Source organism: Typopeltis vanoorti, chromosome 13, assembly GCF_054136105.1.
Source record: "Typopeltis vanoorti isolate ZY-2024b chromosome 13, IOZ_Tvanoo_1.0, whole genome shotgun sequence".
Classification (NCBI taxonomy): domain Eukaryota; kingdom Metazoa; phylum Arthropoda; class Arachnida; order Uropygi; family Thelyphonidae; genus Typopeltis; species Typopeltis vanoorti.
In genome coordinates, this window is record NC_143561.1 from 61,343,985 (window position 1) to 61,371,784 (window position 27,800).

The 27,800-nt window shown below is 37.2% G+C and overlaps 1 protein-coding gene across 1 annotated transcript in view; it reads left to right on the forward strand.

Moving 5' to 3' along the window:
* The window catches only part of LOC150100214 (uncharacterized), an 850,396-nt gene that overhangs the window by 192,540 nt on the left and 630,056 nt on the right, over window positions 1–27,800 (forward strand). The window contains exons 9-10 of the mRNA XM_090402345.1: window positions 5,970–6,023; window positions 18,361–18,414. Coding sequence (XP_090258471.1) covers window positions 5,970–6,023; window positions 18,361–18,414 — 108 coding nt within the window. The remainder of the gene's footprint in view (window positions 1–5,969; window positions 6,024–18,360; window positions 18,415–27,800) is intronic.

Genomic DNA, 27,800 nt, shown 5'->3' on the forward strand with positions numbered 1-27,800 from the left:
TAACAGCTACTGACACACAAACAGGCCTATAATTAGACACTACGAGTCTGCTACTGCCCTTACGCAATGGCACTATCTCACCTTCCTTCCATTCCTTGGGTACCTTTCCTTCAGCCAGACTTTTATTGAAAAGCCAGGTCAAAGGAGCTGTCAGTCCTTTAGCACATTCTCTCAAAACTCGTGGTGAAATACCATCCAGTCCAAAAGCTTTACTGTATCCAGAGTACTCAGTATTTGGTACACACTCTCCTCTTGCACCTCTAAACCCTGAACCTACCCTATCCCTCTAGTATTAAAACCTTCTCTAGGATGAACTACTCCAATAAAGTGCTCATTGAACAACTCCACTATGTTCTCTGCATCAGTCACTCTATTCTCATTTTTATCCCGCAATGTCATTCTTCCATAATCGTTTCTCTGCCTACTGGCCACATAGCTAAAAAATTCCCTAGGATTTTCTTTGGATCTTAGTGCCAATCTCTTCTCATATTCCAGTTTTGCCTTCTTCACCATTCTGATCACTCTGACCTGCATCTTATATTCTTCATGTATCTGTCCTCTGCCCCTATCCTTATATCTCTTCCATCATCTCTTTTTCAACTGCAGTTCCTGTTTGATATCATTTGTCATCCACTTTACACCAAATTGTGTCTTCTTCTTTACCCATGGAATACAGCTTACTGTTTCTGCTTACAAATATTCTTTCACAATTTCCCAAGCACTAATGATATCCTGGCCTTCCAATTCTGCCCTCCATGGAACGGCCCCTAGTTGATACCTAAGACTATTATAATCATCTGCCTTATAATTCCACATACGTTCCTTTTCTTTGATACACCTGCATGTCTGTTCATCTTCCAAGTCAAAACTACATGGTCACTCTCTCCAACTGGTGGGAGAGATGTCATCTCACTTATTATCAGCTCTTCTAATGCTATGACCAAATCCAAAACTCTTGAACCTCATGTTCCCTCTATTACATGCTGCTGAAGACATTTGTCCCTCAAGAATTCCAGAAATTCTATCCCCTTCTTACTACTTGCATTTTCCTCTTCCCAGCTTATACTCATCATCATCATTACGAATCATGGGCTCACTGCCTGTTGATGTCTGATGCCTGTTTCACTATCTTCTTCCACCTTTCTTTGTCCAGTGCACAGTGTCGCAGTTTTTGTACACCCATTCCACACCAGTCTTTTATATCGTCTATCCATTCTCTGTATGGTCTACCTCTTCTGTTTAAACCATCCAAAATACCAAACATAAATGTCCTTATCTTCTGGTCCTCACTCATTCTACAGATGTGTCCAAATAATTGCAGCTTCCGTTTTATAATCTTCTGCATTAGATTCTGTTTTGGTTGTATCTTCTGATAGAGCTCTTCATTGGTGATTTTCTGTACCCATCCTATTCTTAGAATCTTCCTGTAACAAGTTCTTTCAAATGATAAAATTCTTTTTCTTGATTCCTTATTTATTACCCACGTTTCAGATCCATGCAGTACACCGCTGAAGATGCATGTTTCCAATACTCTTAGTTTTGTTTGCAGACTGATCACTTTACTTTTCCAGATGTTATCCATGGCCTTCAGATTTGTTCTTTATTTTTATTTGATCTTTATTTCTTTTTTACAGTCCAAGTCATATGTCAGTTTACTTCCCAAATATGTGAATTGTTCTACATTTTCTATATCAGTTCCATCCACTTGTATCTTTTGTTTCATGTTCTTCTCACCAAATACCATTGTCTTTGTTTTTTCAAAGTTCATAACAAGTCCAAATCTCTTCCCTTCCTCATTTAACAGTTTCAGTGTTTTTTGGTAGTTTTTTTTTTTGTAATAACAATGTCATCTGCAAATCTCAGATTGTTAATTCTCATTCTGTGTACAGATATTCCTTTGTCATCTTCCATTTTATCCATTGCTCTTTTTAAATGTGCAATGAAAATGCTTGGTGATATTGGGTCTCCCTGTCTAGTACCTCTGCTTGTTTTAAATCATTTCCCCAAATCATCACCTATTCTAACTGCTGCAACTGCATTCTGGTAAACATCTTTTAATATAGCTATTAGTTTTTTTATCATAATAAATTTAGTTTAATCCTTTATCCCAGTGAGAGCAAACAAAGTTTGCGCCTGAAAATATCTTCAGGACTGAATATAGTGTTGTACTATCTTACCTGGGTAAGTAGTACAACACCAAGGCAGCTCGTAGCAAAGGTGGAGCAAGCTACCAACACTCCTATCCCAGTATCTCCCATAATGCAAAACACATCTCCTTGTGGATATGTATACTGTTATGCATTAAGGGATTGGCCACTACCCAGACTAGTTTCAACCTTTATTGAGGTCTCTTCAGAGGGAGCCAGGCCCAGAGTTGGAGATACTAGGCAGAAGCAGTAGCAAGGTCATCTTTACCTATAGGAGTTGCCAAAAGGTTTGCCACCTTTTTTTAGGATTAAAGGATTAAACTAAATTTATTATAGTCTAACCTAGTGAAAAATAAATGTTCAACATCTTTCTCTAAATCCAGAGTAATTCAATAAAAAAAGGTGGCAAACCTTTTGGCAACTCCTATAGGTAAAGATGACCTTGCTACTGCTTCTGCCTCCAACTCCGGGCCTGGCTCCCACTGAAGAGACCTCAATAAAGGTTGAAACTAGTCTGGGTAGTGGCCAATCCCTTAATGCATAACAGTATACATATCCACAAGGAGATGTGTTTTGCATTATGGGAGATACTGGGATAGGAGTGTTGGTAGCTTGCTCCACCTTTGCTACGAGCTGCCTTGGTGTTGTACTACTTACCCAGGTAAGATAGTACAACACTATATTCAGTCCTGAAGATATTTTCAGGTGCAAACTTTGTTTGCTCTCACTGGGATAAAGGATTAAACTAAATTTATTATAGTCTAACCTAGTGAAAAATAAACTTTCAACAGTTTTTTTATCAATTCCATAGGATTCCAGAACTGCTAATGTCACTTTCTGGTCAATACTGTCAAATGCTTTCTGAAAGTCAACAAAGCAAGTATATAGGTTTTTGTTTTTTCTCCTAGCTTTCTCTGCTATTAACCTCATTGTCAAAATCTGTTGAATTGTAGTTCTATCCTTCCTAAATCCTGCTTGCTCGTCTGCAATGTATGCTTCCAATTGTGTTCTCAATCTTTCTGTCAATATGATCATCACCACTTTACCAAGGTGACTTATCAAGGCAATTGTTCTATAATTTTTACATTCTAGCTTATTTCCTTTCTTGTATAATGTTACTAATATTGATTTCACCCACTCCTCTGGCATTTTCCCTTCTTTCCATACCATATTGCATAGTTGGTGCATTTCTGTAACCATACTTTCACTACCATATTTAATCATTTCTCCAGTAATGTTATCGCTACCAGGACTCTTGTTGTGTTTTAGCCGTCCTATTGCTTTTTCTACCTCTCCTCTTAAAATGTCCATATCATGCTCATTACCTGGTGGTGATATCTGCTTCAATTCTTCAGTGAGTTTCCCAATGCTATCTGAATCTAGTTTTTCTTCATATAACTCACTACAGTATCTTGTCCACTGCTGTACAATTTTTTCTTTATTCATCATTACTTTGCCCTTTTCATCTTTAATTGTGGTCTGTTTTGGTTGCCACTTTCTATTGATGGTTCTGATCATTTTGTATACCTTTTAATTACTGCTGTAGTTAAAATCTTCCATAACAATCATTCTTCTTGCACTTGCCAAGCTCAAGTGTCTAAACATCTCCTGGTCCCCACCCTCTGTGTTCCCTGGTTTATAGCAACACCCCCACTAAATATCCTGTCTTGGCCACTTCTACTTCACACCATATGCTTTCAAAACCATTTGTGTCGCTGCCTTCCAAAGCCTCCACTCTTAGAGGACATAAGTCATCACTTATCATAAGCAGTACTCCACTACCACGTTTTCCTTTCCTATCCTGCCAAAAAATGCTGTACCCTGCCACTTCAATTCCAGTTATTATATCATCATCTGTCACCCACGTCTCACAGATCCCAGTAATCTTTGGCCAGGTTGATGCTATCAGCGCCACCAATTCATCTCCTTTATTTCGGATACTCCTGGCATTAGCATAGAGCATAAAAATGTCACTGCTTCTATACCTATCATTGTCCCCTCTCTCCCCCGGGCTCAATGTTACCTGATGTCATCCCCCTTTCCCAAGGCACTCATTCCCACAAGAGGCCACCCCCTGCTACCATCCACCATGGGAATTTTAGTTACCCTCCATCGACACACTGACTTGTTCAGAAAACAGCAATCTTTCCAGATGCCTTCGTCCTTCCCTCATTCAAATGCAAGCAGTCTCTAGCATACAGTTCCATTCTGTCTTCAAATGCCCTCCAAGCATCCATGTATTCCAATCCTCTCTTCTCTTACATTCTGGTTATTATTCGATTCAGTATTGCCGCTCTTCTGCTCAGCTCGTCACTATCATACCTGGGCAACACACACAATCTTCCCTCTCTGCATTTTTTTTCAGATCTCTTGCTGCCCGATTTACACTGCCTCTTAAGTCATTTGTGCCCACCACCACAATCATTTCATTCATCCTTTCACCCCTCTTAATTGCCATAGTCATATTTTGTATCATCCCTCCAGGCAAACACACCTCTGTCATCCTATCTTGCATACCAGAGATCATCGAGTCTCCATACATCACACCTCTAACCACTCTGTTCCTTGATTGCTCATCTGTACCCCTCGCTCTCTCTCTCTCTCCTCTAACCCTTTCTCTCTGTGTTCCCCTATTTACCTGCTGTCCTCGCATCACTCTGTCCCTGGTTCTACCACTCCCTCGCATTCTTCTTCTCATTTCCTCTCTCTGACTGTGTCAGTGACTTCTACATTGGACTAACAGTTTTTCTTTGGTGTAGCAGATGTGATGCTCACCTGATATTGTATTTTTTTTTTATTTATCACAACAGTCACCTGTGGAGACCAATCAAAATTCACATGCAGTTATTCAGTTAAAACAAATTCAAAACTCAAAATAATGTCACATTTGAAGCATAGTCTTTTTAGAGTAATAATTTTTCCCCATCTATCTAACTGCATGTAGGATATTGAGCACATGGTCTTCTAATCCACTTTATTATTATTATTATTATTAACATCAAAAGAGTCATTATGGTAGGTCTACACTTTCACACAGAATGATCAAATTGTGTCATAAACCCATTCACAGTTTCTATATTCACCAACACTCTCAGACAATGCTTCTCTCCATGTGAAGAACATTTGTTTTAGTTTATAACTACATAAGTGCAATGTTTTTCTCTCCATTTCACTGCAGATCTTCCAGACTCTCCATTATATCAAAGTTTACACTGGTAATAGCAGTGGATCCTGTATACTCCAGGTACTGTTCATAGGTGAACGTCATCTTTTGAAGAATCAATAGGAGACGCCAGTTTTAATATTAGTTTATAGATAGTTTGTAACTGGTATTAAGGAGCTTTTTATTTTTTTAAATTTCAGATACTCCTTTAATATAAGGAACTACAGGCCACATTGAAATTGTAAACTCCTGTATTATGGGAGTTTATATTTGGAATCTATTCTGTATACTTTACAGAACACTCCTAGCCTAAAAAAGTATGGATATGAAACACTTCCATATATCTGGGGACTGTATTTCTGCATTTAAATAAATAAACAAAGAAAACTGGCTGCTTTTAAATATGCCCAGAGACATAGTCAAAATATTTGAATGGTTGTTTGATGTTCTATGTTCTTATTCAAATTAATTTGTTTACTGTGTTACTTTGAAAATGCCATGGTTACAGTGTAGGCAAAATATTGGATTAAAATATTCAGGTTTTTTTTTTTTTTTTTTACTTCTGTGTTGTTAATAAACCATTAAAGCTCTATATTAATGTGTAACTAACACAAAAGAGTAAATAAGTACAAAGATTTTTTTCTGTTTAATTTCTTTAGGGTCCACAAGGTTTTCAGGGAATTAGAGGTGAGCCTGGAGAGGCAGGGCAACGGGTAAGATCACCGTGTTACACGTATAATTTAAAATGTATCTCATTTATCAATTAAACAAAACTATTTTAGTTTATATTTGATAGTAATAAATTAGTTGTTAGTGATGAAATTACTTTTAATGTATGAATTTCCTCATGTGTTTATTGAATAAAAATAGCAGTTGTTTTATGGCAAAGGATTAAAGTATTCTTTAATGTAAGTTGCTTCACTTTTGCAAAAACACACTTTCTGAAGCATATTTTTGCAGTATTTATCACTGGTCTTTAATTAAAAAAAAAGTGTTTAACATAATTAAAAATTAAGAACCAACACCTTAAATTTTCTTTCTTTAAAAAGTTAAAATTAAAAAATAATAATCCAGATTGCTGCATAATATCCTTTTTCCATGCTTATTTCTTCAGCTTCTGCATCACATTATATGCACTTTGAATATAATGTGATGCAGAAGCTGAATCACATTATATTCAAAGTGCATATAATGTGATGCAGAAGCTGAATCACATTATATGCACTTTGAATTATTAATGGTGGCTGTACTTCTCATAGCCCTCCCAACTTTGTATCTTCAAACAACTGAATATTTCCATTTAAATTTTTCTCAGTATTAATCATCATTTAAGTTAAATGGTACTGGCCATAAAACACATCAGTGCAGTACATTACTAGTGGCTTTCCTCTTCCAGGATACTGTTCTCTACCCATATTCAATGGCTGAACTTGTCAGATAGCCAGTCTCTTATCAACTCATTAATCTGTTATCTAAATACATCAGTTTAAAATTTAATTACCAACTAGTTATATTCCACTCTATCAAAGTCTTTTGCAAAATATAAATATACTGCTGTATATGTATCTCTGTTTTTTTTCTGTTATCCACTGAATTTTTCACGTTATTATGTTATATAAATAGATTGCCAAAATATAGAGAATGCGTCAATGAGGACCAGAATCCTAATTCTGGATTCTGGTCCTCATTGACTTTTCTACCACCTCCATGTATAACAGAAGATTCAGGCCACAGATTTGCCTCTAGTTCAAAGCTTTAATCTTATCATCTCCTTTCTAAAGTAGACCAATTTTAGTACTTCGTTTCTAATCTGTGGATTTTTCTATTAAGAAGGGGTATGTACGAAACTACAGGTTAGGCAATTATAACAAGCTTCGGAGTGAGCTTGCAGCCATCCCATGGCAGAACATATTGCAAGGGAAAGATGTTAGCAGTGCTTGGGATAAAATCAGTGGGTATCTGAGGAAAGCAATATCAGATTGTGTCCCCATGGTCAGGAGGTCAAACAAGGTAGGCATTAGATGGATGAGCAGTAGTATCAAGCTTGAACTACAAAAAAAGAAAATGTTATGGAGAATTTACAAGGAGAAGGGCGATCAGGACACCCATGAGCAGTACAAGGCTCAAGCTAGGAAGGTTACCAGCATAGTAAGAAAAGCTAAATCAGATTATGAGAAGACCTTAGCCAAAGAGATCAAGGGTAATCCCAAAGAGTTCTTCCGCTATGTGGCAAGTAAGAGGAAGAATGACTTCGGAAGGATAACCTTAGTGGGTGCTGATGGTATTGAGGTGACAAAATCAGATGTAATAGTCGAGTTACTGAGTGATCACTTCTCAAAAGTCTATCACCCAAGTGAGGATATCTCTATACCTATAGCAATACCTAATGTGAGAATTGAAGCTAAAGAATCAGAGGTATTAAATATATTGCGAAACTTAAATGCAAACACTGCGGTAGGCTTAGATGGAATATCAGCTCGGGTGTTGCGTGAATGTGCAAATGAATTGTCAACCCCTCTTACCTGGATATTTAATTTAAGTTTGAACTCTGGTATGGTCCCTAGGGAGTGGAAGTTAGGCAAAGTGATTCCTTTGCATAAGGGTGGCTCTAAAACTGCAGTATTGAATTACAGACCAATCACCATCTCAGGAGTAGTGGTAAAAGTATTGGAAAAGTTGGTTAAAGACAAAATTCAAGAATGGGTGGATCAGGATATGATACTCTATAGAGGCCAACATGGTTTTGTTAAAGGTAGATCCTGCCTTAGCAATCTATTAACTATCCATAATAGAATAACATCAGAGTTGGACAAAGGAACTGGCTACACAGTGGTACTTCTGGATTTTGCTAAGGCTTTTGACAGGATACCCCATAGAACACTGTTACGCAAATTGGAGCAGATGGGAATGGATATTAAATTGGTGATATGGATAGGAGAATGGCTCAGGGAGAGATACCATAAGGTGGTGTATGGAGGAGCCGAGTCCAGAATGAGGCAGGTGACCAGTGGTGTGCCTCAGGGCTCTGTGCTTGGGCCAATGTTGTTTAATTTGTATATAAATGATATAGGAAACGGCTTAAAGGGAGATATTCAGTTGTTTGCTGATGATGCAAAGTTGTGTAGTGCAATAAAAAATCAAGCTGATGTTGAAAGTTTGCAGGAGGATTTAAATAAGCTGGTAAAATGGGCAAAAGAAAATGGATGTCAGTTCAATGTGGAAAAGTGTAAAGTCTTGCATTTTGGGATTAAAAGATTACCAGCTGTGTACTACATAGATGGAAAGGTACTCCAAGAGATTGATGAGGCTAGGGACTTAGGGGTATTGGTAGATAAGGAGATGAAGTTCAGAGGACACATTGCTAAGGTGTCCAAGATTGCACATAGGATTACTTGGTTGTTGAGGAACACACTGACATCCAGAGATAAAGAGGTTATTATTCCCCTTTATAAAGCATTGATACTTCCACATTTGGATTACTGTGCTCAGGTCTGGTCACCTGGATTCCTTGGAGATGAGGAGGCTGTGGAGAGGGTTCAGAGAAGAGTGACCAAGTTGGTGAGTGATATAAAAAATGCTCCCTACATTGATAGATTGAGAGCTTGTGGATTGCAGAGATTGGCTGATAGGCGAAGAAGAGGGGATATGATAGAAACATTCAAATTACTAAAAGGTTTTTATAGGATTGATGCAGGGGAAATGTTTCAGCTGTGTGATAGTGATGGAAGAACAAGAGGTCATCTCTGGAAATTAAAGAAGAGTGTGGTTAACAAAGGTGTCAGAACAAGGTTTTTTGCCTGGAGGGTGGTGAATGAGTGGAATTCATTGCCTGACTTTGTTGTGAGCTCTTCATCTGTAAATGAATTCAAGAAGAGATATGACAGATATTGTTTTGCTAGTTTGGGTCTCCCGCGGTGAGTCTACTGACTCCATGGAGATACCCGTAATAATAATAATAATTATATACCTCCTTCTCACTCCCTGTGGATTTCCTTCATACAAACTCTGCATAATGCTACTCATGAGAACAAAATACTTGATAAATTGTTCATTAAGTACCTCAAGTATGTCAACCTTCTCAATCTTGAAAGAACCATCTTTTTGTTTCTATTATTATTATTATTTCTCAGGCACCTCATTGGAGTTTATGACTCATCATGAGAGATCCACTCTGACTATTCTTCACACAATACCTATCATATCTCTCCTTGAACTCATTCACCAACGATGCATTCACAATCTCTTTTTTCCAATCTGTTCCACCAATTTACAATCCTCCAGGCTGAAAATCTATTCCCAACACCCTTGCTAATGACAGAATATTTAATTTAAGAGAGACTCCATTCTCTGCCATATACTGAAATAAGTCTTTGGTGTCAATCCCATAAAACCTCTTTAATAACTTATATGCTTCTATCATATCCCCTTTCTTTTGGTCTCAGCTAGTTTTGGAGGCCCATTGACCATCAGTCTATTCTCATTGGGAGCATTCCATAGACCTGCCACAATCTTGGTCACTCACCTCAGGATCCTATCTAAAACTTCTGACAGAATCTGAGGAGGACCAGATCTCTAGAAAGGAAATATCTTTTGATGATTCTTTTTCCAGTGAACTTAATACAAAGATGTAGGGTGTTGATTTTTTTTTGTAGAAATGAATAGAGTTCTGGTTTTGTGTGACTCCAAACTTCAAAGACATAATCAATGTACCACAGCCAAATTGTTGGTTTTGGGTCGAGAGAGAGAGAAGATACTTTCTTCTTGGTGTTCAAGATAAAAGTTGACTACGTTAGGTTATCTTAAACATCAAGAAGAAATAATCTTCTCTCTCTCAGTCCAAAACCAACAATACCGCCATGGGCATGGATGTTTGTGATTGACTGTGAAAATAGTAGTGGTGATGGTTGGCAGTAGATGCCATTGGTGTAGTTGCAGCTTGTTGTAGTTGTAGGATTGAATGGTGGAGATAGAGAGTTGTAGAGTAGGTGCCCTCTCTTGATGAGTCTTTGGACTCCCTGGAGGTGTCAAGTAATATCAATAATAATAATAATTTGGCTGCAATACATTGTTGTCTTTGCAGTTTGGAGTCACACAGAATCAGAACTCCACTTCTTTCTACAAAAATCATCACCCCACATCCTTGTATTAAGTGCACATTAGAAAAAGAATCATCGAAAGGTATTTCCTTTCTAGATGTACACACCCAATGTAAGCAAGATGGATCCATTTCCACTTCTGTCTGCCCCAAAACAACTTTTACATGTTATTATATCCACAATACATTAGCCCACTATCCATCTCAAAAATATGGCATCTTAAAATACCTAGCATCAAGATTTGTTTTTCTGAAGATTTGTTTTTGTGAAGAATCCCTAAAACAAGAACGAAACTATCATACAAATAGCCTTATTAAATAGCTATAATCCAAGAATAACTCAAAAAATAATTAATGACGCTCCTATACAGCAACCCAGACAAGAGGAAGCCCACAGGACTCCTATACCATATATTAAAGGCATCTCTAAACAGGTGGCAAAAATTATGAAAAAATATAAGCTCATTGCTAGCTATAAACCTAACAACCAAATTCATAACTTGTTACCTTCTCCAAAAGACAAACTCTCACCAGTGATGCTACCTAGCATATACAAAGTACTATATTTGTGCAACTTGTTTTAGTATGGACAAACAGGAAGATCTGTCTAACATATCTCAGAATATCAAGACTATATCCAGCTTATCATACCTCACAAATAGGGCCTGACACAACATGAGATTGAAAACACTATACACAGGATCCATATATAAACATGAACATTTATACAAAGGAAGTGCTGAATCCCTACTTCATCAACCCAACCTCAATCGTAATGATTGCCTTACTATTCAAAATGTTTGGAAAATTGTTATTCTGAACTGTATTAAATAAATTTCTAATCTCTCATTTTTTAATTTTTAACTCATTTGTTTTAATTTATTTTCAGCCCAATAGTTTTAACCAATGAACACACAACTGTATACAAAAAGAGATTCCAATTTAACGTATACCCTCTACTGTTTCTTTATTCAAATTCCTCATTGTAAAACAGTGCAAATAGTGAACTACAATAAGGAATTTGAATAAAGTTTACTGTATTTAAATTAAGGGGATATTAAATTAAGGGGATATTAAATCCCACATTGTTTTAAAACCGAATAAGAAACTCAAAGATTGGAATCAGAGAGTTTCATGCCGAATATAGTATAGTAAACTATAAAGTATCGGCGATCACTAAGCGTCCGCTAAATGCAAGTGGCCCAGCACGTAGTGCAATACCGGAAATCTCGCAGCAAAGTCGGTAAAGTTCTGATCACTATTCTTAGGTATTTTCCATAATGTAAAAACACATTTCCTATAGGAAATGTATGCTGTTATTACATTATGGTGGTGAGGTCACTACCCAGACCGGTTTCAGCCTTTTTTGAGGCTTCATCAGTGAGTAGCTAGACCGAGTTAATACCAAAGTGTATAGCGAAAAGAACTTTATACTCTGCTATACGAGTTTCCGAACAGGTGCAACCATTAAGTTACTTAAATATAAAGAGCTAATAAGCTTCATTTCGGCAACAAAAACATTATTTAAATTAAGGGGATATTAAATCCCACATTGTTTTAAAACCGAATAAGAAACTCAAAGATTGGAATCAGAGAGTTTCATGCCGAATATAGTATAGTAAACTATAAAGTATCGGCGATCACTAAGCGTCCGCTAAATGCAAGTGGCCCAGCACGTAGTGCAATACCGGAAATCTCGCAGCAAAGTCGGTAAAGTTCTGATCACTATTCTTAGGTATTTTCCATAATGTAAAAACACATTTCCTATAGGAAATGTATGCTGTTATTACATTATGGTGGTGAGGTCACTACCCAGACCGGTTTCAGCCTAAGTACCTAAATACCTAAGAATAGTGATCAGAACTTTACCGACTTTGCTGCGAGATTTCCGGTATTGCACTACGTGCTGGGCCACTTGCATTTAGCGGACGCTTAGTGATCGCCGATACTTTATAGTTTACTATACTATATTCGGCATGAAACTCTCTGATTCCAATCTTTGAGTTTCTTATTCGGTTTTAAAACAATGTGGGATTTAATATCCCCTTAATTTAAATAATGTTTTTGTTGCCGAAATGAAGCTTATTAGCTCTTTATATTTAAGTAACTTAATGGTTGCACCTGTTCGGAAACTCGTATAGCAGAGTATAAAGTTCTTTTCGCTATACACTTTGGTATTAACTCGGTCTAGCTACTCACTGATGAAGCCTCAAAAAAGGCTGAAACCGGTCTGGGTAGTGACCTCACCACCATAATGTAATAACAGCATACATTTCCTATAGGAAATGTGTTTTTACATTATGGAAAATACCTAAGAATAGTGATCAGAACTTTACCGACTTTGCTGCGAGATTTCCGGTATTGCACTACGTGCTGGGCCACTTGCATTTAGCGGACGCTTAGTGATCGCCGATACTTTATAGTTTACTATACTATATTCGGCATGAAACTCTCTGATTCCAATCTTTGAGTTTCTTATTCGGTTTTAAAACAATGTGGGATTTAATATCCCCTTAATTTAAATAATGTTTTTGTTGCCGAAATGAAGCTTATTAGCTCTTTATATTTAAGTAAAGTTTACTGTATTTATTACATTTATTATGAAGATGAAATATCTGCATAATAAATGTAATTTTTACTGTGATACACACATGATTTTATAGTTTTAAATATTCTGTTCAGACATAATAATTAACTTAGATATTACTTCACTATTTACCATAATAAATTTAGTTTAATCCTTTATCCAAGTGTGAGCAAACAAAGTTTGCGCCTGAAAGTATCTTCAGGACTGGGGTAAGGTGGTACAACACCAGGCAACTCGTTGCAAAGGTGGACCAAGCTAACATCACTCCTATCTCAGTATCTTCCATAATGCAAAACACATCTCCTTGCGAATATGTATAATGTTATGCATTAAGGGAAGGGCCACTACCCAGACTAGTTTTGACCTTTATTGAGGTCTCTTTGGTGGGAGCCAGGCCCAGACGTGGAGATACCAGGCAGAAGCAATAGCGAAGTCATCTTTACCTGTAGGAGTTGCCAAAAGGTGTGCCACCTTTTTATTAAATTACTCTGGATTTAGAGAAAGATGTTGAAAGTTTATTTTTCACTTGGTTAGACTATAATAAATTTAGTTTAATCCTTTATCCAAGTGTGAGCAAACAAAGTTTGCACCTGAAAGTATCTTCAGGACTTGGGTAAGGTGGTACAACACTGTCTGGGTACTGGAAACCAGTCTGGGTAGTGGCCCTTCCCTTAATGCATAACATTATACATATCCGCAGGGAGATGACAGTGCTGGGGTCATGGTGTAGGGAGGCATTATTCTTAATGGACACACCAAGCTATAAGTGCTGTAAAAAGGTACTATGACTGGTGAATGATATTGCAACAAAGTTCTTCATTGTCATGTTCAATCATTTTCTGGTGCTGTAGGTGAAGGATTCATTTTTATAGATGACAGTTTCACACCACATTGTATGTGACTAGTGGAGATACTTCTGGAGACCAAGGATATTAATCAAATTGAGTGGCCAGCATGCTCCACAGATCTCAACCCCATAGATCGTATTTGGAACACAATAGTGAGAAGCATTGCTGCTCAAAATTCCCCTCCAGAAAACAAACAAGGCTTTATCCTTGCGGTGAAGGAGGAGTGGACCAGTTTGCCTCAAGAACTTCTGAATCACTTGATTCTAAGCATGGTACAATGTTGCGAGGGCTGCATTGCATTTCGGGATAGATATATTCCATACTGAAATGGCTTTCTGCATTGTTTTCTTTAAACACTGTACATTAATTCCTTAACTATGTCCTTAGGAAATTTGTAACTTTTGCCAAAAAAGTGTTACAATTTAATTTGTATAACATTTAGGACACATTTTTTGTGTAATATAATTTATTAGTATGCTGGCAATAAATTTATGTCCACATTTGGCTGTTGTCATGAAAATTTTTTCATCTACAGGTAAAAAAATGTAGTTCATCCTTAGCTTTTGGACATGAGTGCATTATATAAAAGATATTTGCACAAACAATCACATCATCATCCAGCTCAACAGTATTTTATTCTAAAAAAAACATTAACACACAGAGCCAGAACTATCTGTTCCAGTGATACAGCTTTTATCACTGAACTCACCTACCTTTGCCACACTTTTTAGCCAAAGGCTATAATCCCAAGAAAATATTGAAAATACTAAAATACACCTCTCAAATTCCTTTCCTTCTCTAATACACAAGACCACAACAAAATTGTTATTATTCCATACATTCAGGGCACATCTGAAAAGATATCCACAGTGCTTAATATATATCAGCTCCAAACTAAAATTTAACCATATATCTAACTGGAAACCATCATCTTTTCACCTGAGGACAAATTCTCTCTTCTTTATCATATCAGAATTATATGAAGTGCCCTGTGCCTGTGACCTGACTTACTATGGAGAGACAGGAAGCTCTGTTGATATCTGCCTTGCAGAATGTAAGAAATATATTCATACTATACACCTGAAATATACTATACGCCCAAAGCCCTGTAGTCTGTGTCCTTTTATTGTTGAGCATGTTTTCATCCATAAAAATTGGACAAGACACCAATGGACTAATGTACTCTTTACAGATGAGAGTCATTTTAATCTTTCCTCTGATTCTAGACAACACTAGATCTGGTGTGACAGTGGTACTGCTTACCATTATGAGAATGTTCTTGAAAGGGATAGATATGGCAGTGCTGGGATCATGGTGTAGGGAGGCATTATTCTTAATGGACACACCAAGCTATAAGTGTTGTAAAATGGTACTATGACTGGTGAATGATATTGCAACAAAGTTCTTCATTGTCATGTTCAATCATTTTCTGGTGCTGTAGGTGAAGGATTCATTTTTATAGATGACAGTTTCACACCACATTGTATGTGACTAGTGGAGATACTTCTGGAGACCAAGGATATTAATCAAATTGAGTGGCCAGCATGCTCCACAGATCTCAACCCCAAGGAACATATTTGGAACACAATAGTAAGAAGCATTGCTGCTCAAAATTCCCCCTCCAGATAACAAACAAGATTAACAAATTAGTCCTGACTTACCATCTTTATAGTCAGGACTAATAGACCATACGTTGGACACTGTATCACACAGTATCAGTTGGAAGAAAACAAAAGTGCTACAGAGTAGTCATTACAAGTGAGCGAGAGAGAGAGAGATGTTTTTGGAATCAGCAACAGCTTTAAAACAGTTCCCCAAACTTCAACACATATGCTGTTTTAGTTTACTAAAAATCTGAGAGACAGTCTTTTTAAGATCAAATTAATACTTATTAACCTTTTTATTTTTCAAATAATAGATGGCATAATTAGGACTATTAGAATTTTAGACTATTAACTAATTGATGCTGTTTGTGTACCATGACAAACTGCTTGAGTTCTGAAGCTGGGTATAAAAACAGTGTAATATCAATAAATAAGTAAATAAATATATTATTTATTTTCTTATTATTGTCTTGTGTTGTGAATTAAAACCATTATATAAAAAACCTAACATGAAACTGCCAATACATAAACCTTTCTATCCATATGACCAGATCTAGCATTCTTGAACCTCATGGCTCTCTTGCTACATGTTATCTCATAGAAGTATAAATTCCATTCCATTTGCTTTCATCCATCTAATCTATGTCCCCATAGTTAAATCACAGATAATAATTATTTGACTTGCACTCATAGTGCTAATTTCATTTTTCACATGCCATCTACATTCTGCCTTATATTCCCTGACCTATAGCAGCAACCAACTATATGTTTCATCTTTTGGGTCTCTCTTTCATACACATAACCTCAAATTAACTGTCCTCTGCATCCCTGTCATTCTGATGTACTTCTACGCTTTTTTGATTCAGTCTTTCTGCTATCATTAGGTAAGAAAAAAAAGCAGTCAGCCAGATGAGATGAAAAACCCCTGTTCCTATTCTGTTGCTTTTGTCTTTTATGAAAATAATACTATACCTATTGCATTCTGTCACCATGAGTCTATCATCCTCTCTCAGTCACACCAATGTCCTCCTATTTAAAGTCATACTAATGCCTTTAAACTTTTGGGCAAGTTTAAGTAATCAGTGCTAAAATCTCATCATCTTTATTTCGAATACTTCTGGCATTACTATACATAAACTGAATTGTCACACAACTTCCCTTCCACCTTGTCTTTATTATCCCACTGATGTTAAGACCCTGGGGAGCTACATTCATAATCATGTGATTACTTTTTTATTTACTCATGTCTAGGTGGCCTGGACACATGCTCATCTTCATCCTCCCCTACCTCAAACAACTCTCACTGAACAGTACTTTTCAAGACACTTAATTCTGAATCCATTCAAATGGAAACTCTGTCTTATATGGGTCCTTCTGTCCATTAAACTTGCACCACTCATCCACAAAATTTACACCATTCTTCCTGCACAACCTGTGCACTGACTCATTTGCAATCATAGCTCTTCATCTCATCTTGCCTCTGTCATACCATGACAGCAGACTCATAGTTTTTACTTTCTTTATCTTTTTATTTGCTTGTATCAGCAACTCTTTTATTTCTTCATGCATAGCACACTTGTCACCTGAAAGATTAATAGTACAGGCAAGATAATTACCTCTTTCACTTTTCCTCTCTGCATCCGTATAGCATCACTAACATCTTTAATCTTGGTACTAGGAAAACATGATTTTGTTACACTGTCCTGAAGCACTTGTCTTATTAGGGAATCACTATAAAAAGTCAATCCTTATTCTCCCTCTTTTGCAGGGGTTCCATGTCTCATCTTTTAATGTGATGCTCTCTTTGAGTTGTTACTCGACTCAAAGTTGAGTAGCAACTTTGAGTTGTTACTAGTTTATTTGTCAGTGGTTTTGTCAGAGTTACTTAGCTATGACCACCAAATATACAAATGAAAGCACACCATTGGGTACCATAAGGAGCATGTTGATAAATAATTTGAATTACTAACAACCTATATAATATGGTATTTGTTGTCACTGTGCTAATCTTTTTGTATTTGTAAGTTTGATTCATGATATTTTCCACTCCTGAGGAAGTCCTATGTAATTAAAATGAAAATTATTGTATGCTGTGCTTACTGATTGTAGGATTTTGAACATTTCTCCATGAATACAAATACAAATACTGTGTGTTCTTGTGTGTATGTGTGTGTGTTAATTGTCATGCTTGAGTAGATGAATGTGAACACTAGTTCAGTGTTAAACTGGTATCCTAGTAATTTACACTAATAAGTCTAAGGTGTTCTCTGGACTGAAGCGATTCAAGACTCTGCAAACGGCACCATTGTAAGAAGACAATGAATCCAGAGTTGATGGAAGATAATAAATTCAGGTTTAGAAACTATTTCAAAATCAGTATCGATATTGCTGTTTAACTTATTTGTTAATCTCAGTTTTTTAATGTTTAGTTACCAATTTTTTTTTTCTTTGAATTGTAAAAAGAGTTAACTAGGTTTAGAAGCTGAGTAATTAAGATTATGGAGTGCTCACTGTCAGAATAAACTGAGAAAATCCATTATAGGTGTTGATTAGTAAGATTAAATAAGAATTATTATAGAACTATATAAGATAGCTAAGAAAGAAAGATTTAGTGCAGCAGCATACAATAGAATACAAGATATCAGTGGAAGTTGAGTAAAACTAGTGAACAAGTCACTGAAGAATAGATTCTTTCTGAAGAGTAATCAAGCACAGTTAAAACATAGCAAAGCATTGAAGCTGAATGAATTGAAGCAAACCATGATAAATCTAGTGACTGTAGTGAATATCTTCCAAATAATGTATTATGCCTTGCCATTAATGACACAATGAATGCATGTTATTTATTAAATTCTTTCAGCATAACAATTACCATTATTGATTTTCTTTCTTTCCTTCTTTTTTTTTCCCTCTTAGGGTTCAAATGGCCAACCAGGAGAAAGAGGTTTACCTGGTTTACCTGGAAAAGATGTGAGTAGTAGTAATAGTAATATTTGAGTAAAAACTATATTTATATTCAAGGATTTCAGTTTAATCATTCCTTGATCAAGATTTCTTGCTGCATTAATCATAGTCAAAAATCTATTATACAGTATATTGTATTATCCTATTTCATCTTTTGTCAGTGTAATATCAAAACTTTCAAACAGAGATTTTGTGTTACTTAATATGTTTTAGCTGTTAATATCAGTTACCAGTATCTTTAGTTGAAAAATTATTTTTATTTTCGTTTATTATTTGACACCTCCAGGGAGTCCAAGGACTCATCGAGGGGGGGGGGGGACACCTGCACTACAACTCTGTCTCCACCATTCAATCACCAACTGACTGCAACTACACCAATGCCATCTACTCCCGACCACCACTGGTATTTCCACAGACAATCCTAAACATCCATGCTCACGGTGGGATTCAAACCCACAGCCTTTTGGATGAGAGCAGATATGCTAACCACTTAGCTGACCAGGCCAGCATAAAAAAAAAAACTCATTGAGGGAGGGCACCACAACTCTCGGTCTCCACTCAGCCTACCAACTACAGTGAACCACCAACACCATCTACCCCCCCCCCCCCCCCCCACTGCCACCACTACTAGTATTTTTACAGACAATTGCAAATATCCATGCACATGGCAGGATTCAAACTCGCAACCTTTTGGCTGGATACACTAACCACTCAAGGAACCAGGCTGGCAAATTAAATATTCTTTGCTATAACATACCTATAAAAAATAGCAAAGGTATTTGATATGCTATAGATTTTTTGCAGCCTCTCATGTGTATGTGTGTGGTTCATGATGTGAAAAAAAAAAAAAAAAGGAATTATAACTCTACACATAAGACATTGGAGAACTTATAACAAACTGAAGCTGTGTGTGTGTGTGGGGGGGGGGGGCTTAGGAAAGAAGGAATTTGTTGATGTTCATTTTGAAGAGGTTATTTCAGTGCAGGAGTTGAGAAGAATGATGCCAGGAGATCGGCTTTGTCTGTGGGTGTTGTTGCACTAGTACCATCTATGTTATAGACAGAAGTGGGGGGGGTGAGCAGAGATGGACAAAAATTGCACCTGTAGTTGTTGCAAGAGATAAGAAGACAAAACTGTGATTTGTGCAAGAGGTGTTTTCTGCATTTATCTCTTTTGAAGTTAAATTTGGACTTTTTTTTGGAAACTAATTATTAATAATTAAAATTGACAACATACAATGAAGTCAATTTCTCTTGTTGACTTCATTGTATGTTGAGAATGAAAGTAGAGCTTTTTGTCTCATTCCACTTGTAATTTGCTTTCTTCTTCTTTTTTTTTTGATTGATTTGGCACCTTTCTTGGCCTTGAATATTAGGTGAGAATGAAGGCCTTCATTTCAACATGTCTATTGAGTGTAGTAGTCAAAGAAGGTGTAAAGGTAGTTGATGGCCTGGTTCTTTAGGCCTCAACTACCTTTACATTGGTTGGTGCAATCTTGAAAAAAGTCAGAGGTATTAGTGAGACTTGGATGACATCAGATGATGTAGTTACAGGAATAGAATGTGAGGGGGTAAAGTATTTTCAGGGATCATAGAGAGAATAGGATAGGAGGCTGGGGTGTATGCTTCTGATGACAGTAGATGACTTGCAGCCAAAAAGAGTGGGAGATCAGTAAGACAGGAATATGGATTGTAGTTCATTTGAGGCAGTCTGATATGAAATAAAGGGCAATAGGGCAAAATATACAATTATTGCTGCTATATGTTGCACAGAAGAAAACTCAGAGAGAGAGAATGTAATGTGCGTTGCTCAGGTTTGATAATAACAAGCTGAGTAGAAGAGCATTAATAATGAATAGTGTGATAACCAGAATGTGTCAGAAGAGAGGCTTGGAATGGATACTTGGAGGGCATTTGAGGACAAAAAGGAACTGTATGCGAGAAACCACTTGAATGTGAATGAGGAAGGATGTAGGCATCTGGAGAGATTGCTGTTCTCTGAATGAGTCAGTGGTCAATGAAGGGAAACTAGAATTACCAGGGTGGATGGTAGCAAGGATGGCCTCTTGTGGGAATAGTCTTGTAGGAAGGAGTCTGGAGGGGGGGGATAATGATAGATATAGAAACAGTGACATTTTTATGCTTTATACTAATGCCAGGAGTTTCTAGAATAAAGGAGATGAATTGGTGGCACTGATAGTATCAGCCTGTCCGAAGATTATTGGAATCTCTGAGACGTGGTTGAATGAAGATGATATAATAACAGGAATAGAAGTAGCAAGGTACAGTATTTTTTAACAAGATAGGAAGGGAAAATGCAGTGGTGGAGTACTGCTTATGATAAGTGATGACTTATGTCCTCTCAGAGTGGAGCCTTTGTAGATCAGTGACATTAATGGTTTTGAAAGCATATGGTGAGAGGTAGAAGTGGGCAAGACAAGATATTTAGTGAAGTGTTGCTACACACCAAGGATCACAGAGGGTGAGGAGCAAGAGATGTTTAGGCAGTTGAGCTTGGCAAGTACAAGAAGAATGACGGCTATGGGAGATTTTAACTATGACACTATAAATTGGGAAGAGGAAAATGCATGTAGTAATTAGAGAATGGATTCTAGAAGAACTGAGGGACAAATGTCTTAGGCAACATGTAATAGAAGGAACATGAGGTTCAAGAGTTTTGGATTTGGTCATAGCATCAGAAGAGCTGGTTATAACTGAGATGGTATCTCTTCCCCCAGTTGGAGAGAGTGACCATGTGGTTTTCACTGGAAGATGAATACACAGGCACAAGTATCAAAGAGAAAGGAATGTATGTGGAATTATAAGGCTGATGATTATAATAGTCTTAGATATCAACTCGGGGCAGTACCATGGAGAGAGAAATTGAAAGGGTGAGATATCATCAGTGCTTGGGAACTTGTGAAGGAATATTTATTGGCAGCAATAGCAAGCTGTATTCTATGAGTGAAGAAGAAGAAGAGGACACAATATAGTGTAAAGTGAATGACAAACAATATCAAACAGGAACTGCAGGTGAAAAAGAGGTTGTGGAAGAGATATAAGGAGAGGGGTGGAGAGCAGATGCATGAAGAATATAAGACTCGGACCAGGAGAGTGACTAGTATAGTAAGGAAGGCAAAACTAGGGTTCTAGGAAAATTCACTGTAAACATTTTCGGTGTAAGACATTTTGCATTAATTTTTGTAAATAATCAATGGATGATAAAGGGTATTATAAAATCATTAAAAAGGCAAATCTTTATTAAGGTGAATGTCAGTGACATAACATAATGAAATCATGTAAAAATTATGCAAATTAAAAGAGATGCTGCGTAAATAATTAACTTTTTGCTGCTGATCGTCAATTCAACAAATCCATCAGTAACATCGCTCATTGGAAGAAATGCTAATGCTGTGAAGCATTTAATTTTCATGTTGAATTCAGCATCTGTTTGATAGCGTAACTTCAAACCGATGGCAACAATTTTGCGATAAAGATTTTGTGCCATATGAAATAAACAAACTGTTATAGTTGTTGATGTAAATATGTTAGAGAAAGCATTTATTTATTTATTTATGCTTATGGCTACATGAAAACTGGTAAGTGAAAAGTACAATCACAATTTCCAGAAATAAATGATGAAAACCTTAACATATAAAAGTTCATTACATAAAAGGCACAACCTGCTTTCTAAGTCTTTCCTTTTTCTAATGATGAACGTAAGCCCTTTAAGACACTTAATAATCTACTGTAAGTTAATTCTGATTTGCCAGGAAGCAAAGCAAAAAGCCACCATAGAATCCTTAGGGGGTCTCATTCCAGTCCCAAGCCTGTATAAAGGAGGAGGGTCGATCAGATGTGTGTCGATGCTCTGACCATAAAGAAAAAACGCGATCGTTATCTGATGCCTATACAATTAACTGCTACAACATGCCAGCTTTGACGTCGCCCAGATCAACAAGGTCTGCAATACTGGTATCACAGACCTCGTTGATCTACTGGTATTGCGGATCAACAAAGTCTGCGATACCAGTGGAGCAATTCCATATCATACTCATTATCTGGTGGTGATATCTGCTTCAATTCTTCAGTCAGTTTCCAAACTCTAGCTAGATCTAGGTTTTTTTTTTTTTCATATAACTCACTACATTACCTTGTACATCGCTGTGCAATTTTATATTTATTCATCAATACGTTGCTTTTTTTTTTTAAACTGTGGTCTGTTTTGGTTGCCACGCTCTATTAATGGTTCTAATCAGTTTGTACACTTGCCTACTTTTATGCTCTCCATAATACTGTTCTATATTATTGCATCGGGCTTTTAACCATTTCATCTCATCTGGCTGACTGCTTTTTTTTCTTACCTCATTACACTTTCTTCTATATTGCTCCTTTATTTGTTCTGATGTATCCCTTTTTATCTTCAACATTCTTCCTCCTGTACTAACTTCAGTGTTTCTTGTCTAATCCATTTCTTCTTGATCTTCTCTTCTTCTGGTACTGTTTCTTCTGTCGTGTTCATTACTTCTTTCAGTCTTAGATTCGAATTTTTTTTTTTTTTTTTTTTTTTTTTTTTTTTTTTTTGTCCACACTTAAATTTCTTCTCTAACACCGTTCTGTACCTTCTTCCTATTTCTGATTCACTTATTCTTGCTCTCTTCATTTCTGATAATGGGGTTTATATATTCTTTTTAATTTTAACTTGATGTTTGCAATCACTAAACTATGATCCAAGTCTACATCCGTTCTTCGAAAAGTTCAACACTGCTGTACTAATGTTATCCATCTTCTTTTAATCATATCAATCATGTTCTTCCCATAATTTTCCTAATTTCCCATAATTTGATCGGCATGTCCATTTTCTATACTCCTTTTACTGGAATATAATGTTTCAGATCATCATCTCATGGTCCACAGCAAATTCTAACATTTTTTCACCTTGTTCATTTCTTTCTCTGAAACCATATTTTCCCGTGACTCTTTCCCAACCATCATTATATATTCCAACTTTGGCATTCCAATCTCCTTCAATAATTAGTACATCTTGCTTTGGTATTGTTTCTATTGTCTCTGTCAGATCTTTGTAAAATAAGTCAATATCCTCATCTGTGCTGTCAGATGTGGTTGCATATGCCTGGACTATTGATATATTAAATGGTTTTGCTTGAAATCTTGATGCTATAATTCATTGACTGGTTTGTAGCCTAACAGTGCCTTTCTAGCTTTTTTTGCTAAGAAGGAAACCAACTCCTACTTCATGCTTGGTGTCATGCCATGACCATATGACTTCGCATCTATTTATCTTGGGTTGCCAGAGTTATTTGTGAGTGCTTTGTCTGTTAATGGGTTCAAGGATAGGTATGATAGATTGTGTGGATAGATTGGGTCTCCTGCGATGAGTCTTTGGACTCCATGGAGGTACCCATATAATAATAATATCTTGTACGTCTCCAGAAGGTACATGCCATGAATTGGAGGTTGCGCTAGTGTCCTTGGTAAATGTGGCGGTCGAGTTAAGCTAGTCTAGAAAACGTGTTTTTAAAGTTAAATATAGTGTGGCTTTTTGTCACAAATTGTGCTAAAATTGTGCATCGGTTAGAAACAAGTGTCCTTCAGTGGTATTATTGTTTAGAACTGTGTTGTATATATTGTGTTTTCACTGCCGTTTGTTTCACTATATCAACGTGTAAAGATGGCATCCAACAAGAAACGTACGTCAGCGGCGCGCAGGACTTCTACTATTACACGAAAGGCTGGCTCAGCGTTAGATTTTTCGCAATGGATGCGTTGCGGAAACTGCTACATGTATGCACCGAAAAATGTGAAGGATCTGTGGTCGGTCTGGCAAAATGAAAAGAAAGAAAATGTCGACGTATGTGAGAAGTGTCGGGATAGGCTGGAGCGTTTAGGAATGGAAGCTGACATCGGGACCGTAGCGGAAGAACTTCGGCGGGAGTTTATGAAAATGAAAAATGACCTTCATCTTCTTCATGAGGAAGTGGAAGTGATTGGTAAGGAGATACTGGAAGTTAAAGCTGAGTTTAATGTGTTAAACAGAGAAATTAGGACTATAGAGATTACTTTAGCTGAAGTAACTAGAACAGGATTACATATGGGTGAGTCTTTGGTGAATGATTCAGTAATAAATAGTATGGGAGTGATTGGGAGTCAACATAATAAAACCACAAGTGGCCAAGAAGAAATGAGATGTAGTGAGAGTGGGGGGGTAAGTAATAGAGAGTTGAGTAATGAAGCTGGGAGAGTCATGCTGAATAGTGTAGAGAATGAGTCCATGAGTGTGAACTTGAATGAAGTTAATAGTGGTAAAATATATGGTGATTCTATGATTAAGGGTATGGAGAGTGGTATGCATGAGGAGTGCTTGGCTGATGGTACAATAGAAAGAGTGGCTTTAGCAATAAAGAGAGGGCATGAAACAGACAAGATGATAGTTATGGTGGGTACGAATGACCTGAGAGGTAGTATAAATCGGGTAGGAAAAGATTTAAGAACATTATTAGATATTGTGAAGAGGAAAAGTGTCAATGGGAGAATAGTGTGTGTGCTGCCTCGTTTTGACAATTACGAGTTAAGTAGACGAGCAATGATAATGAATGATATGATTGCAAGAATGTGCAGAAAAAGAGGTCTGGAGTTTGTTGATGTTTGGAGTGTGTTTGAAGGAAAAAGGCAGTTGTATGCTAGAGATGGACTGCATCTTAACATGGAAGGACATAAGAGATTGAAGAAGTTATTGTTTTCTGAACAGGTTGAAGTTATTGGGCAGGGAAACTAATATTGAAAAGGTTGAGTGTAAGAGAGAGCAACTTTAGCACTGATTGTGTATTTATTGATCCTTATAGGCAGAATAAATTGCAGAAGAGAGGGGAAAAAATCGGCATAGGACTACGGTAGTTAGTGACTTATATATCAGTTCTAAAGCCGGTACAAGATCTAGAGGGAATCTGCAATTTTTGTATACCAATGCTAGAAGCATTAGAAATAAGAGAGAAGAATTTTTGGCATTAGTCAGTGAAATCTCACCAAAAGTTGTAGGCATTAGTGAAACTTGGCTGTCAGCAGAAGATGTGGTCACTGGAATTGAATGTGATGGGTACAGTATTTTCAGGGAGGATAGAGAAGATAGAACAGGAGGAGGAGTACTGTTGATGATAGCTGATGTGTTGCAGCCAAAGAAAGTAGTATATCATGATGATAGACATGTGAATGAGAGTTCATTTGAGGCAGTCTGGTGCGAAATAGTGACCAACGCAACCAAATATACAGTTGGATGCTGCTATAGGCCAGGGAGTACAGGTATTGAATTCATGCATCAGCAACTTAGTGCAATGTGTGAAGGCTTAGTGATTATTATGGGGGATTTTAATTATGGTGATATCAATTGGAAGGAGGAAATATCACGTAGCAAAAAGGAAATGGAGTTCATACATCTGCTACGAGATAATTACTTGAAACAGCACGTAACTGAAGGGACACGTGGTGTGAGAGTGTTGGACCTGGTTATTGGTTCAGAGGTTATATGCATAAGTAAGGTGACCTCGTTACCTCCAGTTGGTGAAAGCGATCATGTGGTATTGACTTGGGAGGTTGCAAAATCTGTGGATTTTTCTATTAAGAAGGGGTATGTACGAAACTACAGGTTAGGCAATTATAACAAGCTTCGGAGTGAGCTTGCAACCATCCCATGGCAGAACATATTGCAAGGGAAAGATGTTAGCAGTGCTTGGGATAAAATCAGTGGGTATCTGAGGAAAGCAATATCAGATTGTGTCCCCATGGTCAGGAGGTCAAACAAGGCAGGCATTAGATGGATGAGCAGTAGTATCAAGCTTGAACTACAAAAAAAGAAAATGTTATGGAGAATTTACAAGGAGAAGGGCGATCAGGACACCCATGAGCAGTACAAGGCTCAAGCTAGGAAGGTTACCAGCATAGTAAGAAAAGCTAAATCAGATTATGAGAAGACCTTAGCCAAAGAGATCAAGGGTAATCCCAAAGAGTTCTTCCGCTATGTGGCAAGTAAGAGGAAGAATGACTTCGGAAGGATAACCTTAGTGGGTGCTGATGGTATTGAGGTGACAAAATCAGATGTAATAGTTGAGTTACTGAGTGATCACTTCTCAAAAGTCTATCACCCAAGTGAGGATATCTCTATACCTATAGCAATACCTAATGTGAGAATTGAAGCTAAAGAATCAGAGGTATTAAATATATTGCGAAACTTAAATGCAAACACTGCGGTAGGCTTAGATGGAATATCAGCTCGGGTGTTGCGTGAATGTGCAAATGAATTGTCAACCCCTCTTACCTGGATATTTAATTTAAGTTTGAACTCTGGTATGGTCCCTAGGGAGTGGAAGTTAGGCAAAGTGGTTCCTTTGCATAAGGGTGGCTCTAAAACTGCAGTATTGAATTACAGACCAATCACCATCTCAGGAGTAGTGGTAAAAGTATTGGAAAAGTTGGTTAATGACAAAATTCAAGAATGGGTGGATCAGGATATGATACTCTATAGAGGCCAACATGGTTTTGTTAAAGGTAGATCCTGCCTTAGCAATCTATTAACTATCCATAATAGAATAACATCAGAGTTGGACAAAGGAACTGGCTACACAGTGGTACTTCTGGATTTTGCTAAGGCTTTTGACAGGATACCCCATAGAACACTGTTACGCAAATTGGAGCAGATGGGAATGGATATTAAATTGGTGATATGGATAGGAGAATGGCTCAGGGAGAGATACCATAAGGTGGTGTATGGAGGAGCCGAGTCCAGAATGAGGCAGGTGACCAGTGGTGTGCCTCAGGGCTCTGTGCTTGGGCCAATGTTGTTTAATTTGTATATAAATGATATAGGAAACGGCTTAAAGGGAGATATTCAGTTGTTTGCTGATGATGCAAAGTTGTGTAGTGCAATAAAAAATCAAGCTGATGTTGAAAGTTTGCAGGAGGATTTAAATAAGCTGGTAAAATGGGCAAAAGAAAATGGATGTCAGTTCAATGTGGAAAAGTGTAAAGTCTTGCATTTTGGGATTAAAAGATTACCAGTTGTGTACTACATAGATGGAAAGGTACTCCAAGAGATTGATGAGGCTAGGGACTTAGGGTATTGGTAGATAAGGAGATGAAGTTCAGAGGACACATTGCTAAGGTGTCCAAGATTGCACATAGGATTACTTGGTTGTTGAGGAACACACTGACATCCAGAGATAAAGAGGTTATTATTCCCCTTTATAAAGCATTGATACTTCCACATTTGGATTGCTGTGCTCAGGTCTGGTCACCTGGATTCCTTGGAGATGAGGAGGCTGTGGAGAGGGTTCAGAGAAGAGTGACCAAGTTGGTGAGTGATATAAAAAATGCTCCCTACAT